Source organism: Cololabis saira, chromosome 9, assembly GCF_033807715.1.
Source record: "Cololabis saira isolate AMF1-May2022 chromosome 9, fColSai1.1, whole genome shotgun sequence".
Classification (NCBI taxonomy): Eukaryota; Metazoa; Chordata; class Actinopteri; order Beloniformes; family Belonidae; genus Cololabis; species Cololabis saira.
The window spans coordinates 17,938,383-17,964,496 of NC_084595.1; the positions used below are offsets into that span (position 1 = coordinate 17,938,383).

Genomic DNA, 26,114 nt, shown 5'->3' on the forward strand with positions numbered 1-26,114 from the left:
CATTGCTGCGGCTTATTTCTGGCGTGACCTCATCATGAGTATCACTGAGTGTGTTTTTGTTTTGTTTACACTCAAACTTTAGTTACAAGCCATGTATGGTGTCTTTTTTAATGGTTTATATCTGAACACACTTGATAAACTACAGCTAATAAATCAGATCTGAAGTTGCATTGGGATGAACATTAGATGGGCCAACCTGTTGCTTTCGTTGGGTCGTGTTTCAGGTACCGCTGAGAAGTGAGCACATTCTGCAAAGTCTAATCTATCAAGACTGATTTCAAATGATCTTTTCCATCTCTGAAATCAACATGCTCACAATTGGTTCTCTTCTTAATGTGACGGCTGCAGTTTCTCAAACCACGAAGCTGTCTTCCACCACTGTTGCCTGCAGGTCTGCTGCAGAACAATGTTTAGCTTTTCTACCTGCTGTGCTGCCAGATTAGTGCTATACCGATATGGATTAAAAAAAAAAAGATCCTGTTTGAACTGGCACTTATTTAAACACTGTTAATAGGCTAAAATATGTCAAGAATTTGCATTAAAAAAAAAGAAAGAAAAGAATTAGCATTTGGGGCCATGTGATGTTTTGATATTTGCTAAATGCCCCCATGTACAAAGAGAACATCAAGGTAGGATTTACTCCAGGAATGAGCATCTAAACTGCACGGAGGTATGAAGATGAGTATCAGCACTTGAAAGTCAGTCAAATTTGCTGCTGGAGAATGTGTTTTCACTCTGCGCAGCTTTGGAAACCAGCTGGGGTCCGTCCTGATTTGGCAGTAAACCCTTGCTGTTGCACATATCCAGGAACGAGCAGCTTTCTTTTAGCTGAACACTTAAAGTTTATGTTGGTTTTTCTTTTTTAAAAGGTTTTTATCATTTCTGCTTCTGACATTTCAACACTGCATGACATCAGTTTTTGAACAGTTGAAAAACACAACAGCAGCACCTTAAGAGTGGGTGGGTGGGCGCTGGAGTTTCTTCTAGCCAAGCCTTTATTGTGCCAGAAGTGCAAATAAGAGCCAAGTTTTCGAGGGGATTTTTGGTTTTAAAGGTTTATTAGGAAAGGGAGTGTTGGTTCAGTTAGATGGTAAAGTCGCCTGAGAGAAGGGTGTGATGGGGTTCACAGGGTTGGGTGTAAATGTTCTCTGAAAGTGAAGATCTAGAAGACATGACGTCTGAGTAATGCATCAGGCTTCGTGACGCTTGTGATGTGGGTTTTTCACTGATCCTCAGCAGTGGGTTTCCCGTGCCGTAAACGTAACTTTATGGTGCTGATTCAGTGTTGTGGGACTTTGTTTTTTCATTGTCTGTGTCAGTATTTCCCTGTAACGTGTTCAGGATGTTGCTCCTATAGGACCCTCAAAGGCACCATGAACCCTTGGGTGGAGTCAACAGAACTTCCGGATGGCCTGCTGTCAGCTTCACTGGTCCTACACCATTTAAAATAGTCATAAATAGGCTAATTTAAGTTTTTTTTGAATGTAATCCTCTTCTTCGTTTTCATATTTCCCTCATATTCTTTATTAGTAATGCCTAATGGGTGCAGTATGCCGATGAGGGTGAAATGTTACCTTTAAATACACCCTTTAAGAGTTTCAGCTCTGTCTTTTTGCAGTATTGGAGTAAGAAAGTCAAGATCCAGAGGTAGAAATGTGTTAGGACATGCTTTTCAGTGCAAACGGAGCACATGTTGAACAGCAGATTAAAGGTGCTACTGTTTTCAAGTCTTTGGACGTAATTGTGGTCGGATATCTGCCCTGTGAGACAAGGGAAGGGGCCCGTCCAAAAGCAGGATGAAGTCAAGAGAGGGGTGGGTTTGTGAGTGGAGTCAGAAATCAACTGGGACGAGTCGCTTCTCAACAGCTGTTTCCTGTTTTCATCCAACTTTTTTCCAGCCAGTTAGCGTTTTGGTGGGATGTGAGGGAAGGTGAGTGGGGCTTGGGGGCGTGTTCTTGATGTTATTCCATCACTGTCTGACCAGGTAATCAAAACGAACTTCCTCTCTGCAGGGAATTTCCTGTGAAAATGATTAGAGGTCCCCTCACTCAGGGTGGCATTTTTGTATCAAGTAACACAAACTGACTGCATGTACTTGCTTAAAATGTTCAATTTAAACAGTATTTAGGATTGTACCCATCTGAGTCACTGCGGACGTCCGTACATGTGTAATTGTTTCGACTTCACAACAAGACAAACTGGAACTTTGCTTTATGTAGCGTACATGAAATTCATGACCTGTTCATCTCGAGAGGTCAGAAACATAATTTTAAATTTCTTCCTAAATTGATCCCATGTGTCTGTGTAACATCTGCCCCGGGAGTTTGTTTCATTGGGGTTTTCTGAGGTTATTGTTTTTATCCTTGGGGTTAAGGCAGTAATATGCACAAAGCGATACCATGGTGTTACCGATAACCTAACTTTGTTAATGTCAGTTTGTCAGAAGTTAGGTGCACTGAGTTGATAGAATACAATTTTTCTATTTGGGAAGGACATCTTTTTCACTGCAAGATCAAAATTGTGCAGAAACAAAAGCAATTTTTTCAACCTTTTTAAGGCACAATTGAGTTATGGACAAACTTCATTAAAATCTTGAAACTAAACTCAGGAGAGTCCACAGCATGGTCTCTGGTGCCTTTCAGTGTTGGTTCAGTAAATGTATGCAGTTGATTGTGCTGAAGTTCTTTTTTAAGAAGGAAAAAAAGGAAGTCTAACTTTTTTTTTTTTTTTTTTTTTTAAAGAAAATGTAAAATAGGAATCAGCCGAGGAAATTCAAAACAGCACCTATTTCTATTAAAAAGTATTCGAGGTCTTAAGGAGCCGGTAAAACCTTGGACGGTGGAAAATAACATGGAATTGATCATCAAATCCTGCAGTTGCATTAGTTTTGTCCTGTGGCATCTAGGTGAACAGAGATGATTATGTCAAAGGATTGCAGTCCGAATTATCACAGGAGATTATGTAATAACCGTGAAAGGCAAACTAAACAAGGAAAGCAGCTCTACTTCTGCTGAGATGTTATCATATTCTGTGCTTCGTATGCACGCACATAGAAGTCGGTGAACTTGGACTGGAGCGAATCTTTTATTTTTATTTTTCAACAGAGAAATTATAGATTGGCTGTAAATATAACCAGTTGTTCCAGTTATGCAAATGATAACTGCTCATAGAGGTTTCAAGCTCATCTGTGTTTGAGCTGTGCCACTTCTGCACCATTGGAGGACCTTTTAACTGATGTTTTTTCATCACATTTATTGTAATGTCAATCAACGATTCTTTGTCTCTGTTCTAAGTTAATAAATATTGTCGTCTAACAGAAGGAGGCAGATGTTGCGTTCAGGATCCCTTTATTGTGCGTCAGGTTGTTTGACGGTCGTGGACTGACCCTGTGACTCGACAGGAACATCCTCGCTGACTCCTCTCCCGGCCTGACGTCAATGTCCCCTCCGTAGGATCTGTTTGCTTCCTCAGCACTCCGCTGCTGCGCTGCTTATCTGAGTCCACGCTGCGACCCGACCCGGTCAGGCCGCCGTTTGTGTTTCTCCTGCAGCCACAGCCTTTTAGGAGGATGAGAGATAAGGATCCCATACTGTTGCACTGCTGACATGTTGAGTCATCACATGCTGGGGCCCAGTGGGAGGGAAGGCAGCGTACGTTAATGCATCTGTCTCTCAGGCTGAGATTTAGTTTTATCTTCTTCATCGTAGGGTTCTTTGCTCATGACCAGAATCAACGAGTTTTCAGGTTGACTGGCTCTTTCTGGTGACTGGTTATGGTTATCTGATGGACGGTTGAACTCAAAGATACAACCGCAGACATCATCCACTTTAAAGGAGCTGGTTGAGGAATCTCTTGTGGAATGAAAACAATCCTGGCGGGTTGATGTTCCACACTTGTAGAGACTTGGCCGAAGAGATGTGCAGCTTCTTATCTGCAGCATGGCGTGTGCACTGTATGCATAGCAAAACTGCTGCAACTCGCCCTGGTGTGTTCACACCACCGACCCATCTGCTGCCGTGCAGAAAGCTTCTGCACATGTCAAAAACACAAGACATGAAAGTTCTTTTAGTGGAACTTCAGACTAGTTGTATAATTGCACGGGATTGGTGACTGGTCTGGAAATGAGAGACATGTCTGATGTATTTTAAATCTCTGTGACTTATGTACACACCGGTGGCTGGGGTTGACTATATACAACGAACTTATGGCATCACATGGATCCCATTTATTTTTCTATGGAAAATAAAGAGCAACACGTCAACAGAAAGGTGAGCTTGGCCCAACTTAATGGAAAATGTCTCCAATGTGATTGTGCTATTTAATCAAAAATATTGCTCTTACAATAAGTGCGCAGCTTATTTTACTGCTATAAGGTCAATCTGAAGACCAAACCTGTATATTTAGCTGATAATTACTTCCAAGACATGTCTCAAGTGTCAAATTGTGGCAAAGTGCCAAAACTCAGAAACTCCAGATGAAAAGCAGGATGTTTCACTCATGTTTTCCTCGCATCATGCTGCCTTTGAAGCAAGGCTAAATTTGGTTAAAGGCAGCATGACTTCTGACTTTATGGTGGCAAATACTTCTTTATTCTTACAGAAGTGTATTGCATTCACTTTGAAGATGAAAAAAAGCTCTGTTTTTCAGATTTCTACTTTTTTTTTTCTTTAAAAAAAATTTCCTGCTCTGCTCATGATGTCATTTTTCAATAACAGGTTTTTGTTTCGTCTTCAAACTTTCATTGAACAGGTGCCGTCATGTCACACGTGTTTTAGTTTAATCCAATTTTAACTCTGTTTTGGGGTTGAAAAGTTAATAAAACCTCCTCTCCATAAGTAACATAGATATTATTTAAAGATTAAAGGTTCTGTTGTAGCAACAAAACCCTGAATTATGATATTAATCACCTCATGTTTGTTATTCTGGAAGAGCTCCTTTTATTTCATGGGAGCAGGAGCATTTTTTCACTTTTCCCCTCCATTTAAACAAAAACAAACACAAACAAACAAAACAAAATTCTTGATTTAAAAAATATACATTTATGAAAAAGAAATGTCATCATTTCAGGAAATAATTATGTTTATCTTCAGCTGAATGCAGTATTCTAATATACGTTAGGTTTTTTTTTTGTTATATTTTTAAAAACCCTCCTGTAATGATGATGCATGTTGTATGAATCAATTATAGAAAGTGTAAATTCATCTATTTTAATTCCAGTTTTTAATGCATCTAAACAGGAAAACTCCCAAAGGTGGTGAATACAGTGTTATATGCCACGATGTGAAGAAATTCTTGTTTTGCATTTTGCATATTTTAATGTATTTATTTGTTTAAATTGTTATGAGGAAAAATTCCAATACACAATATTTTTCAGAAACTTCAAGATCAACAACTTGTGACTAAATTGGGTACAAAGTTTAATAGGTTTCCCCATAGACGTATAAAGTTAACAACTTTGCCGGAACACAGTGGAAAGTCAGCTGTTCTAAACAAAACACCCCGAGACAATAAAACATTATCCGCACGGTTATGAGGGGACAAAGAATTTGTGCTGCAATGATTTAAATTCCCACTATGTAAGGGACATTTTTCCTAATATCTATTTAAGGAGATTTTCTCTTGAACTATAATCCTGTTTTTTTTAGTTCCTCGTGTCTGTAGTGTCACAACACCAGAAAGCTTATTCGTTTTGAGTCCTGATGGGTTTTTTTCTTTTTAAATGTCATCTTCCACGTTCTCTTTCTGTGCAAGGACTGTGCAAGACTCTCCTCATATCCTTTGTTTCTCCTCCCAAATTGAACCTTATCTCTCATCTCTTCCTCCTGCTGGTCATAGTTAGAAATTTTATGAAGAAATAAATCCCCCATTTTTCGTTTTTTGACTCTAATCTGTCTTGAATATTGTAAAGTAAAGTGAAATTTTCCATGTCCTGTTGATTTGACCTTCCTCTGACATTTAGCCTCCTTTGATGCCAGTTGTTTTATGATTTATCAATTTGGTTTACTTTTGCAGAGAATGGTTCTTGATGAAATAAAGCTGAGCACTTCCTGATCTGCTTCTTCTTTATCCTCGGGGTGATTTGTGAAGGGGAAACATCAGGGTTTGCTTAGTTTTCAGCTGTCGGAAATTGTTTGGTTGAGGGACACAGCCGTTTTCTGTTCAAACACTCCTAATTTGGTTCAAAACGTTGAAAGGATTGCCTGCAGGACAAACGCATGGAAGAGGACGCGGACAATGAAACGCTTTGTGTTGGTTTTTCTGTGCAGGCGTCTCCATGTGGGCCCTCCGTCCTGTTTATGTGAGCTCCGTTCAGCTGAAGTGAGAGCTGCTTCTGCACCGCCGCTGTCGCTGGTTGTACTGTGCTGGGCCACACTGCACAGCGTTGATAAAATAGTGTTCAGCACTGAATTCCTCCAGTCAGTGCTCATCTTGATGCCTTATGTAAGAGAACATGTGCTGTCATGTTTGACGTGTATGTGGTTGCATATTTGGATTTCTTTGCTTGAAAATGTCAAACCTCAACGCTGTTCAATATTCCCATATCTGCACCTGGCATCCGTGCATGAAGGGCTGCTCCCAGTTTTCAGCCAAACCAACCAGGATTTAAAAAATTCCCAAGTGAGTTCATGTCAATGGAATCTCTATGATTACATGAGAATTCAGCCTTTAGGACCGTGTGATTTCTAATATTCCAATTGTACTGCAATATCCATTTCAATACATGATGATGGCAGAATTTCAGGATGACATTGGTGTAGACCTTTTTCTTCCACTGCTGCTCGAGGGTTAGGGTTAGAAGTCTCTTCCTCCAGACGCCAGTGACTAGGCACGCATCCAGTGGGAGAAACCTGTGGCATCCAACATGTAATGGATGCCATCTTGGTTGTTTTGAATAGTGGTTCTTAAACGTTTCTGAGTCATCGCAATGAGTTCACCCCCACCCAGTTGCAATTGGTTCAGTATGTTGTGTTCCCGTGGAAATGGCAGACCTATTTCACGAAGAGAGAATTTTGGTGGAGTGAATAGGTATGGTGGGGAAGATTTATTTGCTGGCGACGCTATGAGGGTTCTTGGGAGGGTTTGTGATGTCAAACGGCATGGTGCAGAAACGAATGGTTCCATGTTGACGATGTCCTTGAGGAATGTTAAGTGTTGTTATCAATGTCACTCTTATTGGAAAAAATATCTTAAATATCAACATGCAAATGGAGGCAGAAAACAGCTCAGCTAGAACGTTTAATGTCTTAAATAGATTTTAGATTACACGATTTTCATTGTAGGCCAATTTAAGTGTCTCTCAAAAGCATCACATTCTTGTAAAGGGGAGTCCAGTTTTACTTTACACCCAACTGGTCTCTAAAGCCACATTTTATCAACAATACATGTGGGAAATGAGGCCTAACCGTGTACAAAACACTCATTGAAAATGGTCTGAAGTACTGTAGAAAACAAGATAACAACAAGAGTTATTTGTGCAATGATTTGTTGAGAACACAAACAAATGACAAACATGCATTAAGGAGTAGATTAACACATGTGGGTAGCAGAGATTGTCTATTCAACAGAGATAGCTGATGGTGATGAAACATCTTTGTAATAAAAAAAGTAGCGTTCTTGTGTTGTGGTATTGTGTGCTGTGTGCGTCTCACCTCCTTCCTCTCTCTGATCTCAGCAGACGCCTTACCTTCTCACTGGAGGTAGCTTGATTAGATATTTTCCAGATATTTGCTTCGTTTAATAGTCGCTGGTGAGCATCTTTGGAGAATCAAACAACCAAACTCCCAGCCGCTGGCCACAGATGACACCGGTGAGCTCTGTTTCGAGCAAATTGAGTTTAAAATCTGGTTTTCGGAAAGAGCTCTAACTAGAACGCATGCCAGCTGCTGCATTCACACTAGTTATGGGCCACGATGAAGTTCTTACTGTGGAAGTATTGATAGGTTTTTCTATGATTACAGCTGTAAACAATTTCTTTTTATTAACATTATTAAATGTGAATGTTGGTGTGATTCTAAACTGCAAAGACTTGAGGCATACAAATTGAAATTTGATTAGCTATATCTCAAACAACTCCCACCATTATTTTTGTTTTGTTTTGATTGCAAAACACTTGAGACACAAGTGAGAAGTATGGGCTCAAATTAAAGCCATAAATATTTTGTATCTGTAAATAAACTTTGTACTTGTAGAAATATTTTGTGCGTGTGCAAAAAATCACCCCCCCAATTCCTGGTTAATGTTTAACTGCAGCCTCCTCCGGCATTAAAGGCATTAAAACCCAACACAGAGGAGATCCAAAGGTAAAGAAACAAGAATGGGCTTATAAAAATGTCTGAAGCTGAGAAATGGTAGGTCGGTGTGAGTCTCCTCCACGTCTCAGTTGCTGGCAGAGCTGCGATGGATTTCAGTGCGAGGTTTCCATGGAGCCTGAACAAAGCCATCTGGACTGAGGAATGTGGTTTGGGAGCGCTCCACCTTACATGCTGGAGGACCAAAAGCGTGGGGGTCCTGATAAGAACTGAGTGTGTGTTTGTGCATATGTGTCTACTCTACTCTCGTTCCGCTTTTTCTTGGAACCTCATTTGTTTCCAGGGATAGACGGATTAACAAATATCCTCCTAAGCGAGAGCATTTTCACCTTCCTTTACTTTGACGTTGAAGATCTGGGCTTGTCGTTGTGGGCTTAGGAAAGGTTTAAAGGTTTGGGGGTTTGTTTGTGGTGTCTCAGCCTCTGTTGTGAATTCCCAGAGTCGTATTTGCATGCGTCGCTTTTTGTTCGCAGCGAAACCCAGACCTTCAATTCATTTCATTTGGACAGCTTAGGAGGAGTTGACATTCTGTCTTGACAAGAACAAAGAAACAGGGAAAAAAAATACGAGAGCACAGTTCAGATTAAATGTTTATAGATCCAAGAAGCACAATGTAAAATTTATAAGCTGCTTCACTGTTGAATTAAATGTGACATTCCAAGAGCCATCACTGAGCTGAACTCGATTAAAGTCCCTCCACTTCCTACTGCTGGCACTTGTGCATCATCATAACTGTCATTTTCTAAGGTCAGAGCACTGCCTCTTTTATTTCATGCAATAACTGAGCGTCATGTGAAAATCTGGTTCTTTGACTGCTGCCTCCCTTTGAGCAGAAGATACGGAAGTTTTAGTTTCTGAAACAAAAATGTCTAACAGAAAGCTATTTAATGTTAGGTATTGTATTTAAACCTACTCAATGAACAGTGTTTAATTCATTATGACTCGTTTCAAGAGGTGTGCTTTCAAGTTTAAACTTGGAGCGACATGTGAACAACAGTTTTAAGTGTTATTTTTGCATATTTAAAAGCATGTTGTCAAAGTCCGAAATTTGCATTTAACTGAGAAGATTTAACTCAAATGTTTTTCATGTTTCTGGTTTTCTCACAAGTTAAGACAGGACATTTTTAATGGATAGCTTGAAGCCTTCCAGAAAAGTCTTGTTTAGTTTAAGCCAACATTTCTAAACAAGGCCTTTTGGTCTGAAGGGATGACTGTGGGAATCATAAATGTACGTATGATTTACAAGAGAACCATGCACTTTTCACCGGTCAAAGGGCTCTCAGCAAAGCAAAACGAAAGCATGAGTTGTTCAGCTTTGTCGAGTGAGAAAGCGGCTTCATTTGGAAGAGAAAAGAATGAAGAAATAGTTCAAAAATCACACATCACATTGTGGAAAGAGTGGATAATGACATAACATGAAAGGTGGGAGTGTGAGGAATAGCTGCTGTTGCTGTCGTGGTACATGGTGTTGTGGTATTTGTACCTGAAGTGTTTACTTAACTCCCTGTGTAGCCTTTAGAAAGCCATTTATTATTAAAAAGGAGGGGGAAAAACGCTCAATTTATTAGGCAGCATAAAGATTGAACTCTGGAGAAGTGGAAGGGTGGAACGCATAAGGGTAAGAAGCCGAGCCGACTTTATTTATAAAGCACTTTAAAAACAGCAAGCGCTGACCAAAGTGATGAACATCCGCTGCCAGTCTAAAACGCGAAAAACACAGGGAAACGCACAATGAGCACACAAGCCTTGGAGATCTGTAAGAGAAAAAACAAACAGACAAGAGAACAGGCAGAGACACAATATTGTGTTTTCTAAAAACTAAGCCAAGAGGCAGCAAGTGCAAAGGAAAAAGCAGAAGCCCGTGTATTGAGCCCTGCAGAAGAAGATGATGAAGGGACGTGCACACATTATCCTGTGCTTACCATCCATGTCTGAGGGGGTTATATCATGAACTGGAGTTGTTTAAGGTCATCTGACCCCAAATTATTCCTAAAGTGAAATGCTTTTGGACTAATATGGGCTCCAGTGTCTTTGAGCCCAGGCTTAGAATCACCAACCGTCCAACTTGGAAACTCTCCCTCCATATATACAGTATATTAAATACACGTTTTCTTCATTATCAATAAAACTAATGGGCCATACTCCCTTTTACTCAACAGAATCAAGACACAGGTGAAAGTTTTACTTTGCAGCTTGTAAATTAGCAGATCGTGCACAAAGCCACTATTCACGAGCTTCCTTTCGTCTTGCCTCCATTAAGACAAAAAGTATAGTTTATGTGCTGCATCAGAGTCAGAAATACAGTTTAAACCTAAGGTTTGATTTTTCTCCAAAAAACCATTCCATGGTACTGTTGCGTTACGTTTGTTCGGTTTATGAAATGAAGTCGAGTCCTTCGCGAACATTGCAGATGTCTTGAGTCATCTACCGTCATTCAGTAAAAAGAAGTTCAAACGTAACATCTACCTGCTGACCTATTTATATAAATGTCAGATGCCTTTTCATAATAACATCATAGTTTTACGTCACTCTAATAGTGCACGCAATCATTACATGGTCGGGTAGAGAGCTTGGTTAATAAGTTAAGAATTCAGTGTGACTAAATCTTGAGTTGAGAGGGAAACAGCCCTCGTGCAGCTCTGAGTTTTTGATCTGAATGTGGTGGAAGTAGGAGGCATCCTGCAGTGTACGTGGCCGAGGAAGCGTTTGGCTGTCGAGATGATTGACTGGTTCTCAGAACTGTGTTGTGAAGAATCCACATAAAGCTTTTTTTTTCTTCTTTGTTTTGCTTCCAATATAAAACATTTACTCAAACTATTGGGCTTTTTAACGGGATGGTAGTTAGTGAAAATGTTCTGTTGAGAAAATGATAGTGATTCCCAGAGTAGTACATTCTCATGACTTGGTAATAATGAAGACAAACTTGTATATAGTAATTTGGTTTTCTATAATGGGTATGTTTTATTTCAGCGCTTTGAGAACAGCTTTGAACGCTGTGTTTTTTGCATGTTCCTGTTTTAGTTCCAGACACTCATGGAGCCCTTATGTTTATAGAGGTTACGACTTTTGGCAAGACTGATGTATCTTAGTAAATATTTACTCTGAAACTGTGGGCAAACATTCACGATGAAGAGATAGGATGAGATCTCTTGCAAAGATTTCACATTGAAAACGAGTTACTCTGATCTCTGAAATGTTCATTCAGCTCTGTCCAGCTCTTTAGTTGACAGGCTGATACCCAGAAAATGTGGAGATGTCATTGTAAATGTGCTGAAATGCTTATCTGTGACGTTGAGCGTGGTAAATGTCACACTCCTAAATTTAAAAGATTTAGCACGGCTCTTCTGGGTTTGCAAGGAGGCTCTTCACTTCAGATCTCGTGAATAGGTTTTGTTTTGATTGCACGTGTTCAGAAGTGATTTTGCTCTGTCATGGCCATGTATTAACTTTAATATGTTGCCGTAGGGACGAGGATGTACAAGTTACCAAGAATGTGCTTAAGATGCCCTTGTGGAAAGAGTCCTGTTGCCTTCATCTCTCGTCAGGGAGCAGAAAATCTAATTTTCATGGGAATCTCGTTGGGTAGCATGCCACAAATATCAGAGCGAGCAGTCCTTAGCTGCATACCACAAAGATTTGCTGCTTCAGTGTCTCCATGACAGTTCCCAGGAGTCTGTTGAATAACTGATCCTATCTGTGTTTGTGTTTTGGAACCAGCGGGTCCGAGACCCGGACGGTTCTCACGTCCATTGTCCTTTTCCCACCCATCAACCAGGATGTACTTAAAGGTTGCTCAGTGATATTTTTCAAAAGTCAAAGTGTGTTTTCACAGAAGCCTGCTCACCATTGTACGCAGTTTCCTTGACAGGCCCTCTTGTCAGTGAAGAAATGTTCAGTCACTCTTGTTTCATTCGATGCTTCAGGTTATTAAGTAGCTAAAGAAGTTGCCTTCTCAGCCTAATACCTCACGTTTATTATCTCAAACAAACACTTTTCTTCCGATCAAAACAGAATCTGCTACTGATTTTCATTTTAAAAACATCAGACGGCTTTGAAGTTCGGTTGGAAAATCTTGCTCATAACAACATGTTTTGTTCTAAGTCTGATTCTCGGTGGACACGCTGGTCACGGGGCTCAGGCTGGGATGAGTAACTGGAAGATGTTTGTTTTTAGTCAAAGAATAAAGCACTATTTGTGTTTTCAACTTGGAAAAAATGGAAATGTATTCCTGAATAAACCAGGTCAAATGATAGAAATAGACAAGTTGTTTGCTAGTATGCATAACGTTAAATGTTACAGTTGTCGGTCGTGTCTTCAGATTGATAACATGGGTTATGCCAACTCTGCAGAGTTGGGAGAAATCACAATGTTTTTGAGAGTTAATCGCCTCTGCATCTGTTCTTTTTGTTTTGTTGTCCTCACAGAGAAGAGGTTCAAGAGAACTGCGTCCGCTGGAGGAAGAGGTTCACCTTCTTGTCAAAAATGAGTGCCAACCCCCACACTGGAGTCCTGGATCCGTGTATCTGCAGGGTGTCCGTCAGGAAGGTACGGCTCTCTGCCTTTTCTTGTTTGCTCCCACTATCAGGAAAAAAAATGGGTTTCAATCCAAAGAAATAAGTTGTTACTCACGCAGCACTTCAAACAGCTGTTGTGAAACAGAGAGATTTGGCGACGGCTTAAGGGCGGTTGGCTGCCGTGGAGGATTTTAGTTCTTAGGCAACACAAATAAAAACAATGGATGAGGCCAAGTTTTCCCGGGTCACCACAGTCACCATGATGTCAGCTGACAAATTAGTTTTACAGAATAGTTTCAGCAGTTTGCTTCTGTTAAAGACTCAGGAGTCTATTTCAGAGAGCATGTTGGCTCTCGGATGAGGGAAACTCGGGGAAGGATCTTAAAGCTCTGAATAGGTCTTGATGTATTCTGCAAATTGATAAATTTTTTTTTCTTGCCACATACACTCATGGCCACTTTGTTAGGTAAACCTGATGAAGTGGTGAGTTTATGTTTTGCTTATGTTCTGTAAGGGTGGGTTTCACTTTGATTTTCCTCCCTAAGTGACAGACTTCTGTCATGGCCAAAACATCACAATAAGTAGACAAGCTTGGAGCCATTTTCCTAAAAATGTATCCAGAATGTTTCAGTGACGCCTTACTGCTAAATCTGTCAATATGAACGTCGCCTTGGCGGCTGCTCGTTCGAGATGCAGGGGAGACCACAAGTGTGGTCTCGTTCTCTAAATATCACCCATCGCTTTAGCGCCCTGTGATTGGAGGCTCCTTGAAATAAAAAGTTGGATTACTGGCTTACCTAATGCCTCTCTGTTTTTCACCACAGGAACTCAAAGGAGGAAAAGCGTACATGAAGGTAAGAGCTCGTGCCTCCCTCACCTCTCGCATATATAAACACATGGTAACGATTACAAATGAGCGTGTCAGTTTCTCGAAGTCTAAATGTCACGTAGTGTAAACATGAGCATTTCTCCCAGCGCCGTGCGCTGCATTCCTCCATGTTGGAGCAAACATGAATCAAAAACCTGTCCACATTGTGTTCACTTTTGCCCCGAATCTAGAAAACATCCTGCCAACACCTTTCCAACCCTAAGAGTAAGAGCCTTCGAATGGATGAGTCACGTATCGTAAACGACGCTCCAAGGTCAAACTCCTCATGAACATAAACTTAACCACATCTATAGACGCTGTTGCCTGACGGGAACCGTTTCCTCTGTTTTTACCTGTTCTCCATTTAGATTTCCTTGAGTTAAATATACCCCACTTCCCTCCTTAGAAGTTGACTTCCTTAAATGTGCACCTATGAAAACAGGAGCTCCCCTGAAGTAAAGGGAAACCTGGGAAATGAAGAATGGGAACCCTTAGCTTGAGATAGCTGCAGAGTTGGTTTTAAAATAACATCAAAAATACAATTCAGACAAAGGGCTGTTTCCAGCCTTTGAGGTTGAGGGACGATGTTGTCGTGCGGATCAGTGTGATCTGGGGGAGCGTTGGAATTTGCAGGTTTCTGACCTGCACTTCAGAGGTCAGAGATTTCTAAATGTGCAGCGAGTGTTACATTCTTGGGCCATTCGCCTTTTGACAGAACAGAATTCCTACAATGTAAAACATCCAGATAAAGAGGGTTAAGGGGGCTAACGTACGTTTAGTAAACATTGAGAACATTCATCGTCTCGCTTCTGCAAGACAAATGTGGCGAGGAGGTATTTGTGAGAGATGCTGTGTACTGACAATATTTTATCCGTTTTTAATTTACAATTGATTATACTGAACAGTTGTCTTTTTTGTTTTGATGAAGCTTGAATATTCTCTTTAATATTGCTAAACATAATTGTATAATCTTATAATAATAATCTTTATTTGTTGGTCAGTATATATTTTATGAAACACACCTGCTTGTAAGCCCTAGCCCACCTATGTAGCCCGCCACCACTAGGCTGATGCTGTGTTTGTGGAAATGAAGAAGTGATGCTGCAGATTAACCCATCTCAAAACGCGCTCACGTAAAAGCACATGCACGTAGAAATACGTGCAAACAGATCAGCATTCTTGCAGGGAAACGTCCCACTCCCACATGTACAAACATGATCCCGCAAGTGCACCGCTGCCTCATGCACACTCTCAACCTTCCCTACCTGCAGCTGCTCAATAAATGCTCCGTCATCGGGTTGGTTTTTAGACTTTGGAGGCTGCGACCGTGTCTGTCTACTGTCCTTTGTTTGGTCCTTGTTAGGTAACATCAGACATGGCCAGTTAAAACTGGTTTTTATTAGGTAATAAAGTCTTTTCCCACTAGCAAAGCAACATTTTCCCTGCTTTGAATGGGATAGCATCACACTGTTGTCTGGAGTATGTTGGAGCAGTTTCTGACAGTTTCTGTCAGAGTTAACAGGTTTTTTTGTTGTTTTGTTTTTTACCTGCAAACCAGGAATGAGAATGAGCTGCTAGCGGTCCTGCAGACGGATAAAATCAATACATTTATCAGTCGGTACCTTTACAGGGTAGCTGAGTTATAACCCGTAGTTCAACAGGCTTTTTAATTCAACTCATGAAGGGTGTTTGCTTTGTGCATTTTTTTAAATACTTTTATTTTTGTCGCTGTAGGTCAAAGTCGGGGGTGGTAACTGGGGAGCGTGTGCAGAGCATGTAGTCCAGATTCAGTCAGAAACTAGGATTTCAGTCAAACTAATGCAATTTCCTAATATCCTATGAACATGCCGAGTTGCTGCTGTCAATGTCTTTCTCAAAGTCTTTATGTGAGAATTTAAAGTCACTAAATGTAATGTTGATGAAAGAAAACCAGTCTGTGCCCACCCTTCCAGCCCTTATCAATGCAAGACCACAACCAGAGGGGATTAATAACTGTAACTCAAATTCCAGATGTTTCTTTGAGCTGTAGTAAAAAAGTATCAAGACTTTCAAACCGCGTCTCCATTACCACTAGATTTGCGCAAAACCTAAATATCGCAAAGAAAAAGCTGTAATGGAAACGCCTAGGGTTAAAAAAAATAATTCCAAAAGCCTTTTACGCGTTCATGAGGTGTTTTTAACGTAAACTTGTAATGGAAATGCTTTCAGATCTGCACATCTCTGGCATCAGTGGATGTGACGTAGTCAGTCGATATAAAGTCGTCAATATCTAGTAACCAGCTATTTTTGGCCCCATCGATATGATGTAGTTGTGCTATAACAGCATTTAATCATCATTTCATTAGTTTTGCCTTTGAATAAACATTTGAACGATCATCCGCTTCCTCTGCCTTTTGTTTATTACTTTTGCAACAGTGATGGTGGAAGTCCAGGAATTAAAGATGTTCCCATCCATCTTTTTTTAAATCTAAATGTTCTTTGTTTTGCAGCGAGATAACTAGGAGAGTTACGCTCATAAAAATAAAAACACCACTTAATGGAAACGCAGACACCTGCAGTGGTACGTTTTTTTTTTTTTTTATATAAAGCAATTTTCACTTTTGTCGCTTTTGCTCTGCGATAATCCATGACGGTGATCAGACCTGCAGGATTAAAGCTACCAACCACTCTGCTCTGTCTAAAATCACAGCTATGTGACAAGACCACACTTGGTATCAAGGTACCTGCAAAAGTGTAGCACCTTTTTATCAAAGCAGCTTTAAAAATAAAGGTTTAACCCTTTTGTCTGGTTTGATGACTGTTGAAGCTGAAGTGTGGGTTTTTGCACCCTGTCATACACTAAAACTTCAAAAGCACGTGACGTTAATTTATGGGCGTTGCAGGAATCTCTCCTTCTTCTACATGAGCCAAAAATAAGGAGCAGTGAAACCCTCCATTAGTGGATCCAGAATTAACTTCCCCGAATCTCTGTTCCCCCTCAGCTGGGCTTCACAGACCTCAACATGGCGGAGTTTGCGGGTTCTGGCTCCACCGTGCGCTGCTGCCTGCTGGAAGGATACGATACCAAGAACACACGGCAGGACAACTCCATACTAAAGGCAAGGACGGGGGCCACTCCGGAAAACAATAAGACCGGAAGAAGGCCGCTGTAAATGAAAAATTTAATCAGTTGTAGGTTTGAATCTTTTGTGGAGTCTGAATCCAGTAGTTGACCATCTCAGTTTGACCTGTGACATTTGAACTTCTTGCTGATTGTTTCCAGTCAACAAATGTAGTGAAAAGGAGCCGGAGAGGAAAGGCAGATGGTCAATCATCCCTTTGTCATGTAAAACAGATTAAAGGCTTTAGTTTCTCACTCAAAATCAAATTTCCAAAGTTGAAAAAGGCTCTGAAGCTTCCACCAGAAGCTTTATGTCTTTGAACCTTTTATATCTTTAGTGCGTCTGTGTTTTGAGTGACAGGTTTGTGCTAGTTTTTAGAAGCAGGAGGAGCAGCCTGCGCTCTGAAACAGTCAGGATACTCTCTCTTCAGCAGCTACAAAGGACGTGTTTCAGTTCACAAGTGAATTTAGTCTCCTTTAACTTTGTTGTCCTGCCACGGTAAATGTTCTGCGCTTATACCCAGCCCTTTTAAACCTTGTCTAGGTTCAACTTAGTGATAACAGTCAAAGCAATTGTTAATGGAAGTAAAGTCAAGATTTTGTTCTTTTTAAAAAACTATTTTTTTAAATTCCCCTTCCATTTCATGTTTCCTCTTCATCTTTTGTCTTATCAAAGTTAACATTTAAAATACAGAACTTTTGTATCGATAAAGTGAAGTGAAAATTTTCACTTCTAGAATTGTTTTATAGTAGGATATGAAAAGTACATTTACCCAAATCTGTTTTCAAATTAGAGAACATGTCAAGACTCAACAAAGTTTAAACTATTTGCCCTTTCTTTTTAGGAGGATTTAGGAGAGTATTATGTGCATCATTAGTCATAAAAGGAAAAACTAAGTGTTGTTGGATGCAAAGCTGCAAACTTGTCACACAGTTGCTGCAGCTGGTGGTTTTTGTGGCTGCAGGAGGTGCGAGGAGCTCAGGAGCTCTGCAGCGCCACCCAGAGCCCGTCAACCAAACTGCTCTTTGAGTCAGGGCTCCAAAACAGTCACATGTAATGTCATGATCTCATTCCTCTGGAAAGATTAAACTGTGAGAGGAATTTACCCCAGATTTACCCCAGACCCCAGATGTTTGTTTCTAATCAAGCAAACAAGTGAAGCATATTCATTGCTAGGAATTTAGTCACTGGGTTGAGTTTCATAGTTATACATTTTTACACTCCTTTTTTTTTTCTCGACTTTGATCTCATTGATTTTAATGTGGCCAAAAAAGTGCTTTTTCTTTCCTGACACACAATCTACTGTGCAGGAAAGCACACAGCTAAGAGAGATTGGTTGTTTTTTCTCTGTTTGATGCACAAGAGACAGATTCTTCTAGATTAAAGAATAACCCAGCATAACATTGTAATTTGTTGTACAGTTGTAAATATTTTTTTCTCTGTAAAGGTGATCATTGGAATGACTCTTCTGTCGGGGGATCCGTGTTTTAAAACGTGAGTAGCATTTAGTGTGAAATTTAAAATGCCTCTTGTGTATGGAGCAGTGATTTTGCAAATGACTGCGCTTTCTGAATAATTAACTCACACACTTTCATCTGAGAATCAGTTTGTTTTGTATAAAATATAAAGGAATTTTGACGGAACAAAAATAGCATCTACAGAGGAAACCTTCAACGTTCCTTAAAGCTGGAAATTATAGAGGTCCAACTTTTATGGTTCATTTGATAAATAAAAGTCAACATCTCAGAAATGAGTCTTAAATTCAGGCAAAAGCAAATTTATAAGAACTGTTGCATAGATGCATGTACAGCAGTAGTGGACGGTTTCATCTGCAAAAAAAAAAGTCTGAAGTCTGAAGATCGTCCTAACGCCACCAGATGTTTGATTAAGAATCCTTCATCTGCCTCCTGGTTTTATGATAAGGTGCTTACAAACTGGCTTTTGATTGTGGAACTTTTCCCCCTTTTTGCCCGTTTCAGTGCCATTATGCAAGAGATTTCCGGAAAGACCTAAAATCTGATCACCCCTTTTCCCCCCCATCTCCTGAGGTGGTCAAAAAGGTGTAAAAAGGAGAGACCGGTTGTGTATGTAAGGACACATGTTTGCAGGATTTTTCCTCTCTTTTTTTGGGCCAGCATGTAAAGGCCAATGAAGTATCATTATCCCACTTTTACGGAAATGTTACAGAACGCCAGTATGTAAGCGCTTATAGAGCACACTTTGACTGTTTCTTGATTTCCTGCAGTTCCATAAAACTTGCAAACCCTTTTTGGCACGAGGAACCGTGATGTTTTGTTTGTAACTGCAGCGGGTGAAGCATTTCATGCTCTTAACAATTTGGCAGGCCAATAAATAATTTTTGTTTTGTTTTCCATGTGCAAAACTCATTCTGACGACCTGTGCAGAAAAAATCTTGGCACAGTTGGACTTATCAGTCTGGTCCTTTTTGTATTTAATGGTGAAGTGTATCAAAATCTGCATTTCTACCTTTTAACCATGCTGATAAACCCAGTTTTGTTCTCCTCCATCCATTGTTGCCACAATGACTCATTTTCCCCTGCAGTCAATAATCTTATCTGAGCCTGCCAAGCTAAGCAGAACTGCACCTCTCTGCTCCTTTAGTCTGGTCCAGGCTGATTAAACTGTTTTTCCATGTATTCTTTCCCTCTTGCAGGCCTCCGAGCACAGCAAAGTCCATCTCTATCTCAGGACAGGAACACACCTTGCAGCTGGACTGTAAGGGGGAGGGGACCGCCGAGCCCGGGCCGACGGGAGGGGTTTCTCTGGGCCGGATGCCCAAGCCTCGGTCTTCCATCATCAGCTCCGGTACAAGTCATGTCTTTGAAAGATCTGCATTTAAATTAGCTCAGAAAAGTTTTGACCTCAGAAGTGAGCATTTGCTGGCAGTCCCCGAAGATTTGAAAGAACTGATCAGACCGAAGGTTTTGCACAAGATGGACAGATTTTTGTGAGAAAGGGCAAATGGGTGATGCTCATGGAGCAAAGAGCAGCAGGCCAAAAACATGTTGCAAACCTCGGCCTGAAAGATAAAGGTTTTCTGTTTATCACATAACATGTAACTGTAAATCTAGTTTACATCTGCAGCCATTCTAGGAGATGCAAGTGGGTCATCAGCGCCTACGGCAGGTCTAATATGGTTTTCGTTGTGTAAGATATGTCACGGCTAACACGGGTTATCACGTCTTCGTGTGAGGCAAGTCCCATTTTCTCCCAAGAGCAACACATTATCCTTCTTCAGTCAGTCTTTGGGTGTTTTTAACTGTGAATTGATTTAAAAGCGTGTGATTCCTTAGAGTTATCGCCCCGTTATGGCCTTTTTTGATAACCAAGACTCATCCGTCACCTAGTGAACTGTGAATCCACGTTCTTGGGACAGGGTTCAGGGCAGGTCTCCTCTGACTGACCTTTGGTCGTCCGCCAGCAGGGCAGCTCCAGTTTATGTGCATGTGACTACATCTACTGCAGCATTGAGGTCGTACGCTTGGCTGTCTGGACTGTTGCTTTGGGGTTATAAACATATCTAACTTTAACAAAACCTCCTGCATGATTGCGATGCTCTGCGTATTGGGTATTGATTATATTTGATTATTTACCAAAGGAAGCAACAGTTCCCAATTTTTTTTCCCCATTTTGCACCGATGTAGTTTGGTGAATGTTTTGCCATGTCACACAGAGTCGTTATGTAACCAGTTAATATGTAAAACTTGTAACAGATGCTGCATTGAATGTTAACCTTTCTGGGGGGTTTTATGTATCCTGAAGAGATTTGACGGGGGGGGGGGGGGGGGGGTGTTGTACAGGATTTGAATTTAATAAACACATTTCCATGTGGATTATTTTTCACTAAAGGGGTTTTGAAAGCCAGGCTTGTCATCAGGTGCAGCGAAGCTTCGAGCGCGTTCAAGGTTTATCCGAGGGCAGATTTCCCTGCTTCATTATCATGAAGCCACACGAACTAATTTGACAAAATAATAACTAGAATTTTCGAGTATGAAGTTCTGCTGGTGCTGAAACACGACAGAGTTAACTTTTTGTGCATGGAAAACATGACGGCACTTTGAAATGAGAAGAAAGACATTTTTGTTCCAGTTTTAGACTGGAGAGGTTGTGAGCTGCATCACACACTCACACACACACCCTGCATCACACACTCTCTGTGTCCAAAGACATTTGTAGGAGAGTCTTAGTCACTGGGCATCAGTGCCCGGCAGCATTCAAGGTTTACAGAAGTTGTTTATTGAAAAAGATGGTTTTATTGACATCCTGCCAGTCCTTTTTAATTCATGCATACATGGTTAAACAGTCCAGCTCATGAGGGTCAGAAGAGGCCGCCAGGATCGAATTCTGGATCACTGGTGTGAAAGTAAACAGAGGGCGCTTGATGTCTGATATTTGTAGAGCTGTTTGAGCTCAGAATATACACAAATGTTGAGGTAACCATGGTGTTGTCTTCTTCTGGCAACGTCAGGACTGCTGGAGGAATCTGATGCGAATCAGAACCAGTCCGGTCCTGCAGAGGCTTTCCAGTCTGGTCATTCCCGGAACTCCAGCTACGCCAGTCAGCAAAGCAAAATCTCAGGTATGCTCAGGTTTATTCATCCAGGTCCTCTTCTTTATATTTCAAGACGAGGCAATAAAATGATGTATTTTATGTGAGAGGCGGATTCATTTAGATTTTATTTACGTCTGTCTTTGCCAGTGTGTAGAAATTGTTAAATATTTTCAGTCATCTGGTAAAAAGCTCAACTTAAAGTTTGCGCATAGATGGATGGATGGATGGATGGATGGATAGATACTTTATTGATCCTGAAGGATATTTAGGGTAATTGGTAATTGTAGTTAGAGTATATTGTGCTGGTATTTCTGTAAAGTCGAGTGTTCTTGTGTCACCTCTTAACCAAGCTCTTTGTCCTCCTGCGCCGCCGCCGCCCTGCAGGCTACAGCACTGAGCACTCCTGCTCCTCCAGCCTGTCGGACCTCACGCATCGCAGGAATACCTCGACAGGAAGCAGCGCCTCCGGGGGCCCGGGCTTCACTGCCGACACCCCCCTGGAGGGAGACAAGGACGCCGGACGTCCAGAAAGACCCCCCCGACCCCCGCGGCCTGTGCTGCCGCCGAACAGGCCCTCGAGGTGCAGACGGAGAGGAACATCAACATCGCTGTGATTGTGGAACTGATTGCTCGGACCATGATGGCTAAGTGTTTTGTTCTTCTTCTGCTGATGTATTTCAGGCGGAAGCAGGACTCTGTTGAGAGCCACCCCTGCTGGGTAAACGACACCCGCATTGATGCTGACGACATCGTGGAGAAAATTGTCCAAAGTCAAAACTTTGCAGATACCAACCACACTGAAGGTACGGTCGGAATGTAGCTCGCCGCAGAAAACCCATGTAAACTTCTCCACCTGTGATGTTCTCGGGGAGTTGCAACGGCAGCTTGTGAAGTACAGCACGAGCAGTGAGCATGGCACAACATGTTCAGCTGAAGAGTTCAGTCCTAGGAAAGTGAGCGTTGTCACAGCTGTGTTGAAACTCATATGTAGTAAGCCCATAAACTGTTGCAATGCTTAGTTGCTTTATGAAGTAACAGCAAAACATGAAGCACCAATGAACAAAACGGTTAAAAACGAAAACAGAACAACAACAATGAAAAACAAACATGCTTAAACACGCTAAATAACATTGAAACTAACCAAAACAATGAACACAAACACACACCAGACATCATTAAAACATAAAACATACAGTATATCAGTAAACTTAACAAGCTAAAAAGTAATAATAAGAAAAACAAAAACAAACTATACATCGAATTCTGCCTTTCATTTTCTTTTTCCTTTTTTTTTTTTAAGTTAAATACCAACCTTCCACTTCAATAAAACCTTTCCCACCTTTCCAAATACAATCCAACATCACCCGTCATATTAGCAATATAACCTTCCAAAACAAAGTGAGGTCTAATAAGCATCCTAAAATGATTGATATTCAAAGAATCTGCATTGATGGCTTTAAAAAAAATCTTTTTCCCAACAAAATAATTAAATTATTAATATAATTGCTTGTCTCTGTAACATCACCCATTATAACAGAGAAGAAATCACAATTAAAACACAACTTCATTGCAGCACACATCCTTTGGACCTCCCTCCAGAAGGCAGAGACAGAGTACTAAAAAAAGATGTCCCGTTAATTTGGATTCCATTAAACAACGACACTCATCTGACTCAACAACACCTCAAATCTGAAGCATTTTCCTAGTAGACAAAAAATTATAGTCTTTAACTGAAAGAATCCTAAAAATGTGTCTACAGTTGTTTTGAAAATCAAAAATATCCTCCCATTTTTTTATAAGTGCTATACGGTGTAACCACTAGAGATCTAGAGATTAAATGACATTTATAAATAATTCCATTCATTTTGTTTCCTTTTAACCATCTTATATTTCTTATAAAAGGCTAGTGTTTTTACGTTTGACTGCATGAATGCATAAGTACCTTGAGTTTCAACACCCCAACGTGTCTATAAAAGGTAGTAAAGTGTTCCAGATATGTGTTTGTTTTCTTCCTTGAGGTAAATAATCTTAAATGAAGATTTAAAATCTTCATTTTACCACACGTTTCTTGGGTGGACACTTGTCTCATGACAAACATTAGCTCCTCCCTTTGAGATTCCTGCTCTCCAGCTGGTGGTCAGCTCACACTGGAACACAAGGCTTGTGTGGAGGTGTTGATTGATATCTTTTATTGATTGATAAATATATTTTAATTCGAACATAAGCCCAAAAAATAAATAACACAGCAGAACAATAAATCAATAACATAAAAACCCTGTTCTTTATGGTGAGACTTTTTTGAAATGGGGCGATAGGCGTGATTGATCGGAAGTGGAAATCTCAGGGAGAAAGGTTGAAATGACTAATCCCAGCGAGGAGTGGGCCAAGTTTTTCAGGAAGAATAGTGAGTCAGGGTTCTCCCTTAAGAGCAGTTCAAAGCTCTGTTGTTCTTATCTGTAAAGTGAAGGATTGTGGGTATTAAACTCATGCAGTGGTGGACAGTAACGGAGTAAATTTACTTGAGTACTGTACTTAAGTACATATCCAGAGGATTTGTACTTTACTTGAGTATTAGATTTCTTTGGTACTTATTACTCTTACTTGAATACATTTCCAAGACAAATATTTTTACTTTTACTCGAGTACATTTCTAGGAAGGCTGAAAAGTACTCGTTACTTTCAGGTCTGCTCTTTTTTCTTCTTCCCTAAAATCCTATTGGACACAAGCTGTTTTTGTCAAAGGAGGAGACCTATCACAGTGCACGCTCGCCACTGGGATGTACGTAAAGCGGAAATACGTCAAGCCTCCTCAAAACGATACCGCCAAAGTAGCCTGCGTTTGTCAAGACAGAGCCGCAACAAGTCAAGACAGAGCCGCAACAAGTCAAGACAGAGCCGCAACAAGTCAAGACATAGCCGCAAATAAAAAATTTACTCTTACTCTTACTTTTACTTAAAGTAAATTTAAAAGCATTTACTTTTGGATACTTAAGTACCTTTAAAAGCAAGTACTTTTCTACTCTTACTCGAGTAATATTTTGACTGAGCTACTTTTACTTGTAACGGAGTAAATTTTGACCAGTAGTATTTGTACTCTTACTCAAGTACTGGGGTCGAGTACTCTGTCCACCTCTGAACTCATGCATGCCTCTCTAAACGCTAACAACTAAACGTTGGCTAATTGTGCAGAAGATTGAAGCAGCATTACAAAAACAAAGCCCTGAAACTGGAGAAGCGGTGGCACCGTTGCAGCCACGCAGGAACCTTTCAAACAATGGTGCGATGGGAAAGTTGTTCAGATGGAAAAACGAAGCGCATGTTTATTGTCTGTTGGTGTGAATTAGTTTTCAAAACAATGTGATCACCTAAGAATCATCAGCAACACTTAAAATATGAATATTTTCAATATTTGTTAAAGTAATTGTAAGTAAAGTAAAGTAACTGCTAAAAAAGATTTCCTAATTTAATGTCCTAAGCATGTTTGCTTTAGACGGTAAATTATAAAAAGTCCTGGTTCGTTAGTGTAGGTTCAGCTGCTCGCAGGCCACGGTGTAACGTGGCAGCATGTGACTTGCTCATAGCAGCCTTTTTCCATATCAGCTTTTTTTTTAAATGTAAAGCTTAATAAGCCGTCTCCAGCCAGCGTTCCTTTTGCCTCTTATGTTAATCAGCAGATGTCGACTGACGCACGAGTCCGTGTCACAATAAACACAAGGTAGCGAGGGAGGAAATGCACCCGGCAACCAAAAAATACCCTGCACACAAGGTAGTCTCAAAACCCACAGCAGCAGGTCTGGGTGAGAGCTGCTCTGGGGACGTAAACACATTTAGTTGGTGCAGAAGAGAGCCCAGTTGGTGAAACCTCAATCCAGCCTTGTAGGTTTCATGATGTAAAGTTGCGTGTTAAATCCTTTAGATTCATCCAGCAGGATTTTGGTTCTCTGTCCTTTGTAAACCAACTTTTGCTTTAGCGTGTCATCAGTTTTTATTTGATATATGCTGTATGTTTCAGGTTTGATTTCATGTCACATCTGTTCTACACATTTTTTAAATGTCTCAGTTGATTTTAACTGAATCTTTTTCCTGACTGGTTGATGGCTCCTTTCCAGAGGGCCTGTCCTCTGAGCTGCTACTGTATCTGCTAGTTGTCTGTTGCCGGCAGACTAGTGTTGTTTTTGTCACCCTGTTTCAATTTTAGTTTTAGTCTAGTCTTTGGGTCAAGCTATCACTTTAGTTTTTATTAGTTTTAGTCATGTTCATACTCCTTTTAGTCTTGTCAAGTTTCAGTCGACTAAAAGTCTGAGCATTTTAGTCTAGTTTTAGTCAAAGATTGTATTTAGCCAAACCCATTTTACAATTCAAACAAGGTCATCTTATTATTATATTATTTTTACCTTATAGACTCAAGAATTCATTCATTCCAGATACAGAAGACGCTCTAATTTGAGTTTACAACATATTTATTTTTCCACATTTCTCCCCATCTTTTTCTTTTTCGACAAAACATTCGGTTTTCTTTTCCACGTCTATGTAGGAAAGTGTATCCAAAGATGGTCTCTTCTTCTTCTCCCAGCCCCAGAGAAGATCCCCGCGTGGCCGGCCATCTTTCTCTGTTTAACTTTGTTTTTAATTGACGTGAACCTAGAGCGTTAACGGCATCAGCCTCTAACCTGCAGCTGCATCGCGACTGGGATTGAGGACGTGACGTCATCCAGCAGCAAAACTAAACCAGAGGAAACTACTTAAAAC

General features: G+C 40.5%; 1 protein-coding gene across 1 annotated transcript in view; it reads left to right on the forward strand.

Annotated features, from left to right (window-relative positions):
- The window catches only part of eeig1a (estrogen-induced osteoclastogenesis regulator 1a), a 35,013-nt gene that overhangs the window by 4,196 nt on the left and 4,703 nt on the right, over positions 1–26,114 (forward strand). The window contains exons 3-10 of the mRNA XM_061730655.1: positions 12,734–12,854; positions 13,648–13,677; positions 16,673–16,789; positions 18,240–18,286; positions 19,467–19,618; positions 21,282–21,392; positions 21,750–21,945; positions 22,047–22,168. Coding sequence (XP_061586639.1) covers positions 12,734–12,854; positions 13,648–13,677; positions 16,673–16,789; positions 18,240–18,286; positions 19,467–19,618; positions 21,282–21,392; positions 21,750–21,945; positions 22,047–22,168 — 896 coding nt within the window. The remainder of the gene's footprint in view (positions 1–12,733; positions 12,855–13,647; positions 13,678–16,672; positions 16,790–18,239; positions 18,287–19,466; positions 19,619–21,281; positions 21,393–21,749; positions 21,946–22,046; positions 22,169–26,114) is intronic.